We start from the raw sequence: 18,688 nt of genomic DNA on the forward strand, positions 1-18,688 counted from the left end.
TCTCATTTATTCTTTAGAATAGTCCTGTGAGGAGACCTTATTATCTCTGCTGAATGTATAAGGAAACTGGGGCTCAGAAATTAATTTGCTTATGGTCACACAATTAGTAATGGTGGAGTTAGTATTTACTTTTATGTCTGACTCCAAAAGCCTTGCTTCCCTCTTCCCCTTGATATGCTGGATTCCAAGAAGAAATTTAGCGGAACATTTTTTTCCATCTTTCATTAATTTGTTCATTCAATAAATAATATTGTGTGCCTACTCACTTACCAGGCATTATACATAGAAGTGCTTATTGCTTCAAAACCTCCAACCCCCATAATATTCACTGTTAATGTAAAGGACAGAATCCTTTCATTTCTTGTTGGTCACTTCTTTGAAATGATTTTACAATACTCAGTCTTGCCCAGTATATAATATCTAGGTCTTTTTTTGTCATCTAATAGTAGGGTGTGGATTCCAGTGTATTTTCTGGATATTCTTACTATGACTTACTGGCATTATTAATATTATTGTACAATTATCTTATGTTGGTTATCTTACTATAATGACTGTGAAAATGGAGAAATCTTGAAGCAACTTTAAAAGTTTTTAGGCTAATTTTAGTCTAACTGAAATTTAGAAATTTAGCAGGAAGTATTTGGTAAAATGCCATCAGTATATGATATGCCTACTTAATAATAGTATTAGCTTACTTGTGCTTACACATTCATCCATTGCTTTGTGAGATGACTGGGTATGGATATAGCGCTGAAGCCATTCTAAGGGAAATATGCAATCTTTTTCTTCTTCTGGTAACTTTTAGGATTTTGTTTTTATCTTGAGCCTTCCGAAATTTCATGACGATGAGCCTTGATGTGGATCTTTTTGTTCTATGTGCTGGGTATTTGCTTGGTGAGCCCTTTTCATATGGAAACTGATGTACTTCAAGTTTGATGTGTGTGTGAGAGTGTGTGTTATATCTTTGATACATTTTCCCCCCTCAATTTCTCTTTTCTTTTTCTGAAGCATCTGTTGTTTAGATATTAGATCTACTAGACTTTTTTTTTCTGAGACGGAGTTTCGCTCTTGTTGCCCAGGCTGGAGTGCAGTGGCGTGATCATGGCTCACTGCAACCTCCGCCTCCCGGGTTCAAGCAGTTCTTCTGCCTCAGCCTCCCAAGTAGTGGGTTTACAGACATGTGCCACCACACCCAGTTAATTTTTGTATTTTTAGTAGAGATGGGGTTTCACCGTGTTGGTGAGGCTGGTCTTGAACTCCTGACCTCAGGTGATCCTTCCACCTCGGCCTCCCAAAGTGCTGGGATTACAGGCGTGAGCCACTATGCTCGGTCTGAACTGGTTTTTTAATATTCCAGTCTTTTATCCTTTGAAAAAATTGTGGAATATTTCCTTAATTTTATCTTCTAGCTCCTCTGTGGAAGCTTTAACTTTTGATTTCTTTATTCTATTTTGTAAAAGTAATTTCTCATTCTCCAAATATCCCTTTTATAGAACTCTGCTCTTATTTCATGACTGCAATGTCTGTCTTCTACTCTTAAGAATATTTATAGGTTCTTTGGATGATTTCTTTAGCTCCCACCACCTCTTCAAAGTTCTTTTTTTCTGTTTGCTTTTTTAAATCTCTTGTCATGTTAAAGGGTTTCTTTGAACGTCTGATCATCTTTTTGTGTCTGTTCTTTTTATAGAATGAAGTTCTAAAGTGATGATGATGGAAGCCATTTGTGTAAATGGGACAAGTTTCTTGACTTGGGGCTTCACTTTAGTGTGACGATGCGGAAAGCCACTTTTAAATTCTATGACTCCGACATTTCATTATCTGTATGTTTTTTCCTGTTTCCCAGAAAAATTTTTTTTTCTCCAATTTCTGTTTGTATGTCTCGCTGCCAGTGTTCTTGTAGCTGGGAACAGTGGTCTTGAGTTCAGGTGGGGGGTTCTGTTTTCAGTAGGCATTTACTTAATTCTTTTTTTTTTTTTTTTTTTTTAATTCAGGACTACACTCACCTTTCTTCTATTCCCATGCCCCAAAATGTTTCCTGATGTCTCGTATATACTGCTAGTTTAATTAATACTGCGTAGGGGCGAGTGTTGGCCTGGCTTTGGGGAATGGGGTAGTGAATCAAGAGGTCTGACTGACCTCAAGTCAGTTTTCCTATTTGCCGGTGAACTACTTAGCCGCGTTTTAAGGATTATTTTGTTATTGATCAATTTCTACTCCTTTGGGTACCTCTGGTTGATCAATTAATAACTATGCCAGAGGAACTGTGGGAAAGATACGAAGGATAGATACGTTAGCTTTATCACTTTTCATCCTTTTGTGTTATCTTTTTAAGTGAATTTGTGGAGAGTTCAAATATGTACAGCATCAGTAAATTAAAATGATTTAATTAACACATGGAAATGACAAATTAAAGCAAGGAGAAATAATTGCTTAATAGAGGCAATAAATAATGGCTTACCAGAAGAAGTTAGTCTGTAGCAGTATATGCCATGTGTTCATATATAGTTACTACAGAGACCTGGCATCTCGAGAGCAGTGCTTTCCAAGTGAGTGTAAACTGTGTTGTCCTTATTTTATTATTACCATACTACAGTGTATAAAAATTGAGAGATATCCTGGGTGGCTGGCACTTGAGATTAGATGGAGAATTGTCCATTATGATTCTTCTTAGTTGAAACAAATTTAGATTGGCTTAACAAAGCTACTCTTTCATTTTAATCTGGTTACCTTTTTTTGTGTGTGTGTGGAGACCAGAGGTAAGATTTCAATTAGGTGTCCTATGAAATTATTTCATGTGTAAATCTTATATCCTACCCTTGAAAAAAGCTGGAGGAGGCTGAGAATTACTGCTCTTTAAAGAATACGCCTATGAATGAAACTTCTATATTTAGTTATACAATTTATATAGTTTATAGAGTGCAAAAGATACCAATCATTTTTCTTACTTTCATGAGTACACATTTATTTCCCATTTTATTTCATCAGATCAATATCTGTCATAATTTTGCTTTTATGGTCTTTTGAGAACATTTAGAATGCTTTATAATACTCTCATAATTTCATGTTTGGAATTATACAATTTAACATTAATATAACAACTGTGCTTTACAGTATTAATTGTACATATATATGTAGAGTCTGTGGTTACTGCCAATAATCTTATGATTTATGTACAGAAATTTGTAGAAAACTGAAGTACATGATAATATAGTCAAATTCTAGATAGAAGTACCTGAGTGAGTGATGAACATGAAAGAGTTCTGTGAGGAAAAAGAAATACTTAAGAATTTGATAAGCTATAGATTGGTGGCAAGTATTACACTCCTCTCTTGGACTACTATAGTGTTCTAACTGGTTACCTCTCCGTAAGTGCATTCTTCAAACAGAAATAATACTAGCTTATCGGAAAATTCTTGAAAAGATAGTACTGGGGAAAGCATAAATATTTATTACATTTTATTCTCAAAGTAGATACAATTAACGATCACTGTTTACCATGTTTAGGTAGAAATCGTTTCTTGAAGTTGAACGTGTTTTCTGTATTCAGAAAACTTAACATTTGATAAGATCTGTCTAAATTAGGGTTAGTAGAATTGGAAAACTTTCATTTTGGGAATGGTTTTTGTGAAGAAAACCTACTTGATACTTTTTTTTCTCATTTCTCTGATTCACAGGGATAAAATCACGTTGTTCTGTGGGTGGGTAAGAATAGGTATATAGGATCCATGGTTCCTCTGGGAACTTGGTTCAGTGACTACATAACTTGGTTGTGCATCAGAACCATTTAGGGGAACTCTTTTCCCCTTTCCATCTAATAAACAATTTAAAACATATACAAAAGTATAATAGTGTAACAAGTAGGGAGATTTTTAGTGCTCTTTCTCTCTCTCTATATATAGTTATATCTGTATATCTATATAAATATATAAATGGGGTCCCCATTTAGACCTACTGATTCAGACTTGGGGCCAGAATTTGGAAACTGTTCAAGATAAATTCATACACAGACCACCTCAGGCAATTCTGATGCAAAGCTATGTTTGGGAAAGCATTGTTTTAGGGGAATAATCTAGACCTAGATAGATAAATGTCTCAAAACAAATGCTATTTAAATGATTTCTCTCAGCTGTACTTGTACCACCTCCTTATCTAGATAAATTCTTTCTTTCCACATTTTCCTTAGTTTTTGTAACCAAATAAAATTATGGTAGTTTAAGTGGCCCTTTCTATTAGGTCTTTTACTTTCTGGCTTGTTAATGTTTACATATGAAATTAGTGCTAAGTGAGTTTCTTTTAAAGTAATGCTCTGCATTGTTAGAGATTTTACATAAAGTACCTTTCCCAGACATCGTCATCATCTGATTTATTCCTAGAACTGCCTTGTGGGGTGGTTGATTTGATTTCCCTAACACTATATATGTGGAAATCCAGATCTACAAAATGGAAAGTTGTACAGTTTCTTATAACTGGACATGGAAGATGTAGAGAATCTGGAAAGAGTATGTACTGATTCTGGAGTTTCCTAGGAGCTTGTATTAGTCTGTTCTCATGCTGGTAATAAAGACATACCCAAGACTGGCTAATTTATAAAGGAAAGAGATTTAATAAACTCACAGTTCTATGTGACTGGGGAGGCCTCACAATCATGGCAGAAGGTGAATGAGGAGCAAAGTTACATCTTACATGGTGGCAGGCAAGAGAGTTTATGCAGGGGAACTCCCATTTATAAAACCATTAGATCTTGTAAGAGTTATTCACGACCACAAGAACAGTCTGAGGGAATCTGCCCCCTTGTTTTAATTATCTCCAGCAGGCTCTGCCCTTGACACGTGGGAATTATTACAGTTCAAAGTGAGATTTGGGTGGGGACACAGCCAAATCATATCAGAGCTCTTTTCCCCTATTGTGTATTTCTAATAGTTTTTTTTTTTCCTTTTACAACTTGTATTGACCTGAGTGCAGGTGACTTATTATTGCTCAGGATGCTGCTTTTTAAAGGCTATCAAATTAATGCAAGTGATACACCATTTTTTAAAAAAGTAATTAAGCTATAGCATATTCTGTGTCAAGATAAATTTAAAAAACTTCATGTGGAAATCTTTGTTTAGATATGACAGAATTGTTCTTTAGAATATCTACCTAGTGCTTCAGATAAGATGCTTTCTTAGCTGCAGTTAACAGAATTTCCGGCCAGGTGCTGTGGCTCACACCTGTAATTCCAGCACTTTGGGAGGCCAAGGCGGGCGGATCATGAGATCAGGAGTTCGAGACCAGCAGCCTGGCCAACATACCAAAGCCTTGTCTCTACAAAAATACAAAAAATTAGCCAGGTGTGGTGGCAGGCAGCTGTAATCCCAGCTACTTGGGAGGCTGAGGCAGAAGAGTCGCTTGAACCTGGGAGGCGGAGGTTGTGGTGAGCCGAGATTGTGCCACTGCACTCCAGCTTGGGCAACAAGAGTGAAACTCCCTCTCACAAACAAAAACCAAAAAAACCCAAAAACCAGAATTTCCTTGTAAACCATGGCTTAAGTAATGAAGACATTTACTATGTGAGTTCTAGAGGGAGGTGGTTCCAGAGTTGGCTGATTGAGTAAGCCAAATGTCTGTGTTTTGGATCATTTTCTTTCTGATTCTTTCTTCCATTGTGGCCATAGATGACTTCTTTAGGTGTAAACATCATAGGCAACAAAATTAAAAAGCAAAAGAGCAGGGCCTTCTCTACCAGTCTCTTTTATCTGTGGAAAATCATTCCCTGCAACTCGGGCTGACTTTACATGTTCAATTAGCGAGAACTAGTTACATACCCAATCCTAAATCAGTTACTGATAAGGGGAAATGAGATTCCTGTGATGGGCTTAGAACAGTATTGGTTCATCTTCTGGAACTGGAGGAGGGAAGCACCTATCTGATCCCATTGATGTCTCATATTAAATAACATCAGTGTTTTGTTATCTAAGAGGGACATTCTAATACATAGGCAATCACTTGTATATACCAAACTTTAGTAACATAATTGTGACATTTTTCATTATACTACATAAGAGGTAGTCTAGTGCAAAAGGTGAAATTTTAGCCTTTAAGAGGAAGCATTTTTATTCGAGAAGCATGTTTTCCTCTAAGTACTACTTCATGATTGACTTAGGAAGCCAGTGTTTTGGCATTTAATCTACTAGTGACATTGCACTTATTTTTGTCTTGGGTACAGTTATTGTTTATTTTCGTCCAATATTAAGCTCTACAATTATATTACATGATTTTGGCATTTGTTTCTGTTTCTTTTAAATTAATTGGTGCTTTGTTTTTCTAGGTGGATTCTCCACAGTTTTCCTCGTGCGTACTCACGGTGGAATCCGATGTGCATTGAAGCGAATGTATGTCAATAACGTGCCAGACCTCAATGTTTGTAAAAGGGAAATTACAATTATGGTAAGTGAAAGAGTAATTCTCTTTCAGAAATTTGGCAAGTTTTTTTTTTTTTTTTCCTTGAGATTGAGTCTTGCTCTGTCGCCCAGGCTGGAGTGCAGTGGCATGATCTCAGCTTGCTGCAACCTCTACTTCCCAGGTTCAAGCAATTCTCATGCCTCAGACTCCCAAGTAGCCAGGATTACAGGTGCCCATCACCATACCTGGCTAATTTTTGTACTTTTAGTAGAGACAGGGTTTCGTCATCTTGGGCAGGCTGGACTTGAACTCCTGACCTCAAGTGATCTGCTTGCCTTGGTTTCCCAAACTGTTGGGATTACAGGTGTGAGCCACCGTACCTGGCCTGTTTTGTTTTCTATAACATTAACCAGCTATTAGGCAAGCTGCTTATTTATAATAATATTTAAAGATCATTAAATTAAAAGATAATCTGGTGATTTGTAGTATAGTCGTCCCTTGGTCTTCTATGGGGATTTGGTGCCAGGACCCACTGCAGATACCAAACTCTGCAGATGCTCAAATCTGAGAATGCTCAAGGCCCTTATGTAAAATGTAGTATTTGCATGTAACCTACACACATCATCTTGTATACTTTAAAGCTACTCTGCTTTCTTTCTTTTTTGTTCTTAAATACATTTTAATTGTAGAGTATTTTCAGGATAGAAATATTTACAGAGTTATATAGTAAACACCAAGCTTGTTCACCATCCAGCTTAAGAAATTAAACTCTGCAAATACTATTGGAGCCTTCTGTGTGTTCCTCCTCAACTGTATCTCTGTATAGGCATACCTTGGAGATACGAGTTTGGTCCCAGACCACTGCAATAAAGTGAATGTTGCAAGAAAGCAAGTCACACAATTTTTTTGGCTTCTCAGTGCATACAACAGTTATGGTTACAGTTTTTATCTCCCCATTTTAGACCAATGTTTCAGTTCCCTATTCTTCTATATCAAACTATTACTCTGTGGAGGACCTTTCTCTGCCCCATTGTTGCACATTATGGACTGTACATTGTGTTCCTTGGTCTGAAGAAATTTTAGTTGGCCCTCTAACTCTATACACTCTCTTTTGTTTTGGTTTTTGTTTGTTTGTTTGTTTTTGTTTTTTTTAAATGGCATTCTGAGCATTTTTATCTTCCATTGCATAAGCAAAGCCCAGTCCAGAGTCAATGTCTGTTCCTGTCAAGACCTATTCATAGCCCCCCGAGGGCTACCAGCATCAGTCTCACTTGCCAGCTATGTTGAGGGCCTTCCTATCAGGGAATCTCATCCATAGCCATTGGTAGTCTCTGTCTGTCTTGCTGACACTTAGAACAGTTCTTACCGGCATTATGTGCCTGTGAGGGTGCGAAAAGAACACGTCTTTATTCATCCTATGTCTGCACTGCTGCAGTACCCCTATGTGCGCTCATTTCATGGACCCAGGTGGCCACCTCCAGGGAGCACACGGACAGACCTGCTTGCTGATTCCAGTCACTTTCCCAATCTGGAAGGGAGTTCTTCTGATGGGCACTGACTTGTTCTACTTTAATGCACCCCTCAAATTTCCATAGGTTGTGTGGCCAGGCCACTGATCACTGCCTGTGAGTCAGTAAAAAAACTCAAACACAGGGGCTTCCACCACTGTTCAGTTCTGCCATTACTGTTAAAAAAAATAAAAAGTAAAAAAAAAAAAACTGCATGCAATTCAGCCCACCTTGCTGATACGTTTTTACCTTCTTTGATCAAAGTAGCAGCCATCCAAACGGAATGTTGTCCATTCACTTTGGAACTGCTGTCTGTAAACCAAGTAACTCCTTGTTGGTCAATTAAGAGCTGTCCATAGTGCACTGTCCAAGTGTCCAGTAGAATCCAGCAGCACCTCACACAGTTCCAGAGTCAGCCCTAGGGGTAAAGAGGCTCCCTGCTTAAGAGTATCTCCTTATTGCATTCTCCAGGTAGCACAAGAGCAGACCCATCCTCAGTCTGCGTGGGCACCATCTAATCAGCTGCCAGCATGGCTAGAATAAAGCAGGAAGGAGAAGATGGAAGAGCAGACTTGCTGAGTCTTCCAGCCTTCACCTTCTAACTTAAAGTTGCAGTTCCTACCACCTGCTCTTTGGGTTCTGTTAATTGGCTGAAGTGGCTGAAGTGGCTCACAGTACTCAGGGAAACACTTATGATTAGTGGTGTATTTTAAAGGATATTGCAAATGGTACAAATGAAGTGATGCATAGAGTATGAGGTATGGAGGAAGGGGTACAGAGCTTCTTTGCCTCCCTGGGAACATCTCCCTCCAGGAACCCTCAAATATTCAGCTGTCTGGAAGCTCCCTGAACCCAGTCCTCTTGAGTTTTTATGGAAGCTTCATGATGTCAGCATTCCTTCCCCTAGGGTATAGTGCAGGACTCTCTCTGGGGAGGGTTTTAAGACCCACAATCAGAAAGGTGGGGAATGATTAGAGTCCTGCCTTGGGGCAGGTAAAAGGAGGGCAGGAGAAAGTTTCTACTTCCTGGGGCCTAAGACACCCAACATTATGACCAAAGACTGTGACTAGGGCTTTGGGAGTTATGAAACAGGAACTGTGGACAAAAACCAATATAGTATCATAACACCACAACACTACACTGTAGTCTATAAAATGTACAATAGCATTATGCCTTAAAAATGGTATATGCCTTAATTTAAAAATGTTCTTAAAAAACAACTGATGATCACTGGAGCCTTCAGCAAAGTGCATTCTTTTTACTGATAGAGGGTCTTGCTTTGATGTTGAAGGCTGCTGACTGATCAGGGTAGTGGTTGCTGAAGGAAGGGGCGGGGTAGCTGTGGAAATTTCTTAACCCATTTATGCTGGAGGTTGCAATTTTTTGAATTTTCGCATGAGTGAAAAATCAGACCTTGGCAATGACCTTGAGCAGTAGGATATAAATAACTCCCACATGCTTAGCGTTCCAATAATGGAACACTGGTTGTAAGTGGATTTTAAACAGCAGTGAAGTTTGCCACATCAGTTGACTTTTCCTTTCATGAAAGCTTTTTCTGTAGCATGCAATACTGGTTGATAGCACTTTATTCACAGTAGGACTTCTTTCAGAATTGGAGGCAATCCTGTCAAATCTTGCCACTGCTTTGTCAACCATGTTTGTGTAATATTCTTAAATCCTTTGTTGTTATTTCAGCAGTGTTCTCAGTATCTTCACCAGGAAGTAGATTCTATCTCAAGAGACCACTGTCTTTGCTCATTCATAAGAAGCAGCTCCTCATTTCACAGCAATTCAGTCAGATCTTCAGGCTCCACTTAATTCTAGTTTTTTTTTTTTTTTTTTTTTTTTTTTTCTGTTTCTACCATGTCTGCAGTGACTTCCTTCACTGAAGTCATGAGTTACTCAGCATCATCCGTGAGGATTGGAATCAGCCTCTTCCAAACTCTTGTTAATGTTGATATTTTGACTTCCTCCTATGAATCACGAATGTTTGTAATGGCATCTAAAATGGTGAATCCTTTCCAGAAGGTTTTTAATATACTTTGCCCAGATCCATCAGATAAGTCATTATTTATGGCAGCTATAGTCTTAAGAAACATATTTTTTAATAATAAGACTTGAAAGTTAAAATTACTCCTTAACTCATGGGCTGCAGAATGGATGTTGTGTTAGCAGGCATGAAAACAATATTAATTTCTTTCTTTTTTTTTTTTTTTTGAGATGAAGTCTTGCTCTGTTGTCCAGGGCTGGAGTGTGATCGTGTGATCTTGGCTCACTGCAACCTTAGCTTCCTGGGTTCAAGTGATTCTAATGCCCCAACCTCCTGAGGAGCTGGGGCCATAGGCAGGTGCCACCACACCTGGCTAATTTTTTGTATTTTTAGTAGAGATGGGGTTTCACCATGTTGCTCAGGCTGGTCGTGAACTCCTGAGCTTAAGTTATCTGTCCCACTTGGACTCCCAGAGTGCTAGGATTATAGGCAAGAGCCACCGCACCCAGCCATCAGTATTAATTTTTTTGTACATTTCCATCAGAGCTCATGGGTGACTAGGTACATTGTCAGTGAGCAGTAATATTTTGAAAGGAATCTTTTTTTCTGAGCAGTAGATTTCAACAGTGGGCTTAAAATATTCAGTAAACCATGCTGGAAACAGACGTGATGTCATTCAGGCTTTGTTGTTTTATTTATAGAGAACAGAGTAGGTTTACCGTAGTTCTTTAGGGCCTAGCAGTTTTGGAATGGCAAGTAAGCACTGGTTTCAACTTAAAGTCACCAGTTGCATTTGCCCTTAACAAGAGAGTTAGCCTGTCCTTTGAAACTTTCAAGCCAGGCATGGATTTCTTCTCTTTAGCTCTAAAAATCCTAGATGGCATCTTCTTCCAATAGAAGGCTGTTTTGTCTACATTGAAAATCTATTGTTTAGTGTAGCCTCCTTCGTCAATTATCTTAGGTAAATCTTCTGAATAACTTGTTGCATTTCCTGCTTTACTTTGTACTTAATGTGTGCTGGAAATGGCTTCTTTCCTTAAACCTCATGAACGAACCTCTGCTAGCTTCAAACTGTTCTTCTGCAGCTTTCCTTACTTCTTCAGCCTTGATAGAGTTGAAGGCAGTTGGGGCATTGCTCTAGGTTAAAGCTTTGGCTTTAGGGAATGTAGCGGTTGGCTTGATCTTCTGTCTAGACCATTGAAACTTTCTTCATGTCAGCAATGAGGCTGTTTTGCTTTTTTACCGTTTGTGTGTCCATGGGAGTAGCACTTTTAACTTCCTTCAAGAATTTTTCCGTTGCATTCAAAATTTGGCTGACTGGTGTAATAAAAGGCTTAGATGTTGCCCTTCTTTGGCTTTCCATGTGCCTTTCTCACTAAGCTTAACTATTTCTAGCTTTTGATTAAAACAAGAGTTGTGGGACTCTTCAGTATTGTTGTATTTTATGACGTAGGAAACCTCAAGGAGAGGGAGCCTGAGGAATGGCTAGCCGGTGAAACAGTTAGAACACATATAACATTTATTGATTAAGTTCACTGTGTTATATGGACACAGTTTGTGTTGCCATGAAACAATTAGAATAATAATATCAACCATCACTGATCACAGATTATCATAACTGTTGTTATAATAATGGCAAAGTTTGAAATAGTGTGAGGATTACCAAAATATGACAGACACAAACTGAGCACATGCTATTGGGAAAATGGTGCCTATAAACTTGCTCTGTGCAGGATTGCCACAAACCTTTAATTTGTATAAAATGCAGTATCTGCAGAGCATAATAAAGCAAAGTACCACTTTAAAAAATGTAGCACAATAAAATGAGGTACACCTTTGCTATTCTCCTTATCCAAAAAAATCCTACTGTCTGAATTCTGTGTTTACTGTTCCTGTGCATTCACTGTATGTGTTTTCATTCACAAACAGCAATTAGTTTTCTTTTTCACTTTTAATATCATGCTCTAACGTTGATTGTTTTTCTGTGAACTCTAATAGCAAGACATCTTTCAACAAGGGAAAACTTCTTTTTAAATATTAGGAAAAGTGAAAAATATTTTCATAGGCCATTAAAAACTTCAGTGACTCTAACTTAACTAGCCTAAGTAGTAAAAAAAAAAAAAAAAAAAAAAGTAGAATAAAAATTTCCTTCTTTTCTAGGATTGCATATGCTCAGTGCTCTGGATGGTTTCTTGTTCTTGTTCTTATTCCTTGTCCTCTCATTTCTCCCCTCCTCTTCATCTTCTTTTCTCTTTCTTCATGGTTTTTTGAGTGCTTACACACAAACACACACACAGGTGCATATGTATATTTGAAGATTGTTGAAGTGAAATTCACATAATTATAGTATTTTTATTTTTTATGGCTGAATAATATCCCATTATATGACTGTAACACAATTTATCATTCATCTGTTGATGCAGTTTAAAAAAATTATTTGATGAGCATTTGGGCTGTTTCTGTCTTTTGGGTATTATAATTAATACTGCCATGAATATATGCATACATCTATTTGCTTGAGTGCCTGGTTTCAGTTGTTTTGGGTATATACCTACGAGTGGAATTGCTGGGTCATATGTAGTTTATGTTGACTATTTTCCAAGGCAGCTGAACCATTTTATGTTCTAAGGAAAGTCTTTTTCCATGTTATTGCCAACACTTGTTATTAATGTCAGTCCTACTTATCCACCTGCTAGGAGGGGGATTTCTTATTTTGTATCAACGTCTTTACTAACACGTATTACAATCCCTTTTGTTAGCAAATAAGTGCATTTGCACAATCTGACGTTTTTGAATTCTGCTTTTATTTTCTGTATTCCTTAGCTAGATTCGAGATGAGTAGGCTTTGGCATTTACTTTTTTAAAAGTAAGGCTATTAGCTAGAAGGGTAAAAAGATTTACCTCAAGATAATGGAGAAGCTTAGACTAAGTTCTCTAACTTGAGTAGAGATATTATAGTCTTGTACTATTGTACAAGACTTCTCTCTTCCTTTCGATAGAATTTGTATGATTTTGAGAGATATATGAGGAGCAGCACACTCAAATCTTATGGTTTTGAACATTTTTTTAGGGAGATTAGTTCTTTAGAATGGTGGTCTGTCAACTTTTTTGATGATTCATCCCCATTATGTATACTTCCTTATAAATAATTCCCATGTTCAGTAGCCCTTAGCCCTTATTTCAAATTACGTTGCATAGTTAAAACTAGGTTTATTGCTAATGATAGTTGATGTAAATTTATTTTAAATAATATTTTTAATAGTTGTTTTTAAATTTCCCAGTAGAACAGAGTAGATTATTATTCTTAACCTCATTGTATACTGATGACTATCTTGTTAAAGACGCAAAAGTTTCAGATTTTTCATTTTCTTATTTCCGTATATTTGTATTAGCATTATCTTTATGGTTTCTTTTTAGAAATCTTTTTAGCCACTTGGTCATTTTTATAGGTTATTTAGTTAAAAGTGCATGTATCTATAAATTCATGTAATAGCTACACGTAAATTGCAATATGTTGCAGGCACAACAAATGAGAATGTAATTGTTATTGGAGCTTAGTTATTTTATTTTTTAGATAAAATCAAATATAAAAGTTCTAATATTTTATTCTCAAGTTCTTTGTACACTTTTGGGAACTATTACTTTTGAATGAACCATTTTCAGAGTTGAATTTAAAAATAATTTTCATATTTGTCTGTTAGAAAATTACAGTCACATGCAGGTAAACTTTTTATTGAAACCATAGAAGCCTTTGCTTGGTTGAAATATGTTAGATTCTATACTCATGTTTAATTCTTGCCATTTCAAATTCTTTACATTAATTTAGGCTTCAAACCATTGCTAATTCTATACCTCTAAAATGTGCATTTTCCAGTTTTCATTTTTTTTTCTTTCCAGAAAGAGCTATCTGGTCACAAAAATATTGTGGGTTATTTGGACTGTGCTGTTAATTCAATTAGTGATAATGTATGGGAAGTCCTTATCTTAATGGAATATTGTCGAGGTAAGTATTTTTTGCATTTGTATTATAATAAAAAATTTATCCTTAAATGGGTTACTAGATACCTTTGTTGTTTCCAGGGCAGCTGCTAACTTATTCTAGTCACTTATTGTAATCTTACTTTTCATTATCTCATTAGGAATATTGTTAAAACATTATTTAAAACCTAGTCATAGTTGCTGCAATTATGATATGAGCATGATGTAAATGCAGAATGAGAAAAGTGATACTGAGTTTAAAATAGGAAATCTAAGCAGGTACAGAGTTACAGTTCTTGCTCTCCGTAGAATTCTTTTGAAATCCAACCAAGAAGAGCATAATGTGTCAATATTAATGTTGTAAGATTTTTCCAGTGCTCTACTATGTTATTGTAAACATTAAATATAACAAATTTAGAGGATGCATTTTGATCTATATAAACCTGTTTTTTGTAGTCTCTTGGTGTTGTTTGTAAACATTAGAATATAGAAAATCACATTTTATTTGGGCCTAATGTGATATTTTAAAATAAATACTTGTGTAGCATACCTTCATCATCATCATCATCATAAAAAAATTCCTGACATTTAATTTTTTTTTTTTTGAGATGGAGTCCCACTCTGTCACCCTAGTTGGAGTGCAGTGGCGTGATCTTGGCTCACTGCAAGCTCTGCCTCCCGGGTTCACACCATTCTCCTGCCTCAGCCTCCCGAGTAGCTGGGACTACAGGCGCCCGCCACCACGCTCCGCTAATGTTTTGTATTTTTGGTAGAGACAGGGCTTCACCGTGTTAGCCAGCATGGTCTCGATCTCCTGACCTCGTGATCTGCCCGCCACGGCCTCCCAAAGTGCTGGGATTACAGGCGTGAGCCACCGTGCCCAGCCTTAAAATTTTAATGTGTGGAAAGGTGGAGGCAAAATTCTATTTCCTACAAATTTGCAAGCCATATTTGGCAGTTGTGGTTCTAGGGAGCCCTGGTTTACATTTACATTCTCTTCAGACAGTAATGATTGTTAATTACTATCCCAGGAACTCTTACAGTTTCCTGAAGGTTGAGGAGGAAGAGGGATATGATGATGATGTTGGAGAGAGTATGATCTTGTTTACTGCAGTATTTTAAGGAGGGAAGGATGGGGGAAATGAAGTGAATCAATGTAACAATGCCTACTGCGATGTATTTGTAACTTATTTCCATACACAATATTTAACAAACAGATGTTTCTCCATCGTTTTTTCTTTATATCTTCTCTACTGTAAAGTACTGTACTGTGATCTCTTTTAGGAGAAGATACTCATTTTTTTCTACCCCATTTTCCTGAATTCTAGCATTTATAGTGCTAATTCTTAGTTAGATTAGAGTTTACTCATAGCCCTTGACTACTTGTGACTTTTTTTTTTTTCTTTTTTTTTTTTTTTTTTTTTTGAGACGGAGTCTCGCTCTGTCGCCCAGGCTGGAGTGCAGTGGCGCAATCTCGGCTCACTGCAAGCTCCGCCTCCCGGGTTCACGCCATTCTCCTGCCTCAGCCTCCCGAGTAGCTGGGACTACAGGCGCCCGCCCCTGCACCCGGCTAATTTTTTCTATTTTTAGTAGAGACAGGGTTTCACCATGGTCTCGATCTCCTGACCTTGTGATCCGCCCACCTTGGCCTCCCAAAGTGCTGGGATTACAGGCGTGAGCCACCACGCCCGGCCTACTTGTGACTTTTAAAAGATATTTGAATCAAGCATAATCATAACCCTGGATAAATTTAATTGTCACTTAGAAGACATCTTAAAAGGGGAATCAAATGACCTTCAAGTTTTAGGGGCAAATTTTATTTTAAAGTAAGAGAGTGATCATATCTGTTTTTTGAGGAATGCATTATTTTGTTTTAAAAATTTTTTAGAAATAGTTATCCGGTATTCAAATCATCAAGCTCTGCGGTATATGAAATTTAAAATTTTTATCAAAGTAATTTATGTATATGGTTTAAAAAGTCAAATAGTTGACTAGGCACGGTGGCTCACGCCTGTAATCCCACCACTTTGGGAGGCTGAGGCGGGCGGATCACAAGGTCAGGAGATCGAGACCATCCTGGCTAACACGGTGAAAGCCCGTCTCTACTAAAAATACAAAAAAAAAAGAAAAAAAAAAAAAATTAGCCGAGCGTGGTGGCGGGCACCTGTATTCCCAGCTGCTCAGGAGACTGAGGCAGGAGAATGACGTGAACCCAGAAGGTGGAGCTTTCAGTGAGCCGAGATTGCGCCACTGCACTCCAGCCTGGGCACAGAGCGAGACTCTTGTCTCAAAAAAATAAAAAATAAAAAAAGTCAAATAGTTCTCTTAAGCTGTGGCTAAATCAGTACCTTTCTGCCTCATCCCTCTTCAGAGGTAGTCCCTTTAAAATATTTGAGATGTTTCTTATATTTACTTCCATATTTCTACACTGCATTATATAAAAGAGAATCAATAATTTTAGTGATTTCCTAAGGGTACATAGGAACTTAGAAAATCAAGGGAAGTGTGTATGTAATTCTGTGCATGAGGAGGCTCTTGAAAGAAAATTTTCTAGTGCTATTTTTGATTTGATGTTTTAGATATTGTCTCTAAGAAAAGATAGGAATTTTACTTCTAGTATAGATATGCTCAGGTTTTGGACCAAATCAGTGTTTATTTTCCCATTTAATGGTGTCTGTAATTGTATTTTCTTATACTTTTTGTTTTTCTGGAGTTAGTAATTATCTCGTTTTTCATTTGCCTAATTTTCTTCATGTATATTAATATTTTAGTCCCACATTTTCCAATAGACATACAAATAATTATGCAGTATGTTTAGACATTTTAATATTTGTGTTGATTTCATTTTTTCTTCCTTTAAAAACACCTCTTGGGGAGACATCATTGTGCTTAATTTTGAACAGCGGTTAGCTGTCCTTCTGGAAATTCCCTTTGCCTCCCTTCTGTCTTGGATTCCCTGCTACTTGCGCCACACCTTTGTTTTCACTCCCTAATTTGGAGGAGTGTGTTTTTCAGTAGCTTTCTGACTGGATTTTTGGGAGAAGCATTTTTGAAACCTTGCATATATAAACATATTTTTATTCAGTGCCCACATTGATCGTTACTTTGGCTGGCTAAAACATTATGGGTTGGAAATAATTTTGATCCAGAATTTTGAAGATATCATTCCACTTTTTTCTTAGTGTTGTTGAGAAATTGATGTTATTGTGATTGCTTAATTTTTTCATGTGACATCTTTTCTCCATGGACACTTTTAGTGTGAATCTTTCCTTTACGACGTATTGAAATTTCAAGATATATGCGCCTTAGTGTTTGTTGTTTTTGGTATGCTTTTTGTGGAGTTTTTGTCTTCCATTTTCAGTTGTCTCTTACTGGACTTCTCATTTTCTTTCAGATGTTTTGAGCTTTCTAGATTGATAATCCTCTGATTTTCTTTTCTTTCTTATTGTCTTTATTCTTTTTTTGTTGGAAGCATTCCTCTGTATCTTTTAGCTCTCCTATAGAATTTTGTATTCCTATTATATTATTTTTAATTTCCAAGGACTTTTTTTTTTTTTTTTGAGACATAGTCTTACTCTGTCACCCAAGCTAGAGGGTGCATAGCGCCATCTCAGCTTACTTCAACCTCTGCCTCCTGGGTTCAAGCGATTCTCATTCATGCCTTAGCCTCTTGAGTAGCTGGGATTGCAGGTGTGCACCACCACAGCTGAGTAATTTTTGTATTTTTAGTAGAGACAGGGTTTTGCCTTGTTGGCCAGGCTGGTCTTGAACTCCTAACTTCAAGTAATCCACTGCCTCGGCCTCCTAGATGCTGGGATTATAGGTGTGAGCCACCACTCCCAGCTTGACTCTTTCTTGTTCTCTCAGTGTTCTTTGCTGAAATACACCTTGTTACCATGTAGGGATATTGGGGAAAAAGATACACCTCGTTCTTGTTTTAGCTGCAAATCTTTTGTTGTCTGTGGATATTAATTTCAGTGTGTCCATTTTTTTTTCTTTGCACCCCTGACCCTTCTTTCTTTCTTTTTGAGACAAGGTCTCACTCTGTCATCCATACGATTCCAACGTCAAACTTCTGGACTCAAGTGATCCTTCTGCCTTAGCCTCTTGAGTAGTTGGGATTAGAGGTGCACATGGCCATGCCCGGCCAGTTTTTTAATTCTTAATTTTTTATAGAAACGGGATCTCACTTTGTAGCCCAGGGTAGTCTGGAACTCCTGGCCTCAAGCAGTCCTCCCACCTCAGCCTCCCAAAGTGTTGGGATTAAGGGCAGAACCACTGTGCCCAGCTAATTTTAGTTTTATTTTTTTTTCTTTTGCTTGCTGTATTAGTCCATTTTCTTGCTGCTGATAAAGACATATTCAACGCAGGGCAATTTGCAAAAGAAAAAGGTTTAATTGGACTTACAGTTCCACGTGGCTGGGGAAGCCTCACAATCATGGTGGAAGGCAAGGAGGAGCAAGTCATATCTTTCATGGATGGCAGCAGATAAAGAGAGAGGGTTTGTGCAGGGGAACATCCTTTTTTAAAACCATCAGATCTCGTGAGACTTACTCACCATCGTGAGAACAGCACAGGAAAGACTTGCCCCCATGTTTCAGTTACCTCCGAATGGGTCCCTCTCACAACATGTGGGATTTCAAGATGAGCTTTGGGTGGGGACACAGCCAAACCATGCTTTCTCTTTTTTTGTTCAAAGTTTTCTTCAGATGTTTTACCTGCTAATGTTACTATATGTATTGCAGATCAGTTGTACCCTCTAAGTGGGCAATTATTTCTTAATAGAAGAAATCCAGAAGGCCTGAATGGAGTATGCTCAATTTTTCTCAAT

The 18,688-nt window shown here is 37.5% G+C and overlaps 1 protein-coding gene across 3 annotated transcripts in view; it reads left to right on the plus strand.

Annotated features, from left to right (window-relative positions):
• The window catches only part of LOC105477229 (BMP2 inducible kinase), a 146,973-nt gene that overhangs the window by 44,861 nt on the left and 83,424 nt on the right, over nt 1–18,688 (plus strand). For all 3 annotated transcript variants that reach the window (XM_011733629.3, XM_011733628.3, XM_071093549.1), the window contains exons 2-3: nt 6,308–6,426; nt 13,777–13,882. In XM_011733629.3, coding sequence (XP_011731931.2) covers nt 6,308–6,426; nt 13,777–13,882 — 225 coding nt within the window. The remainder of the gene's footprint in view (nt 1–6,307; nt 6,427–13,776; nt 13,883–18,688) is intronic.

This window comes from Macaca nemestrina, chromosome 3, assembly GCF_043159975.1.
Source record: "Macaca nemestrina isolate mMacNem1 chromosome 3, mMacNem.hap1, whole genome shotgun sequence".
In the NCBI taxonomy this organism is placed as follows: domain Eukaryota; kingdom Metazoa; phylum Chordata; class Mammalia; order Primates; family Cercopithecidae; genus Macaca; species Macaca nemestrina.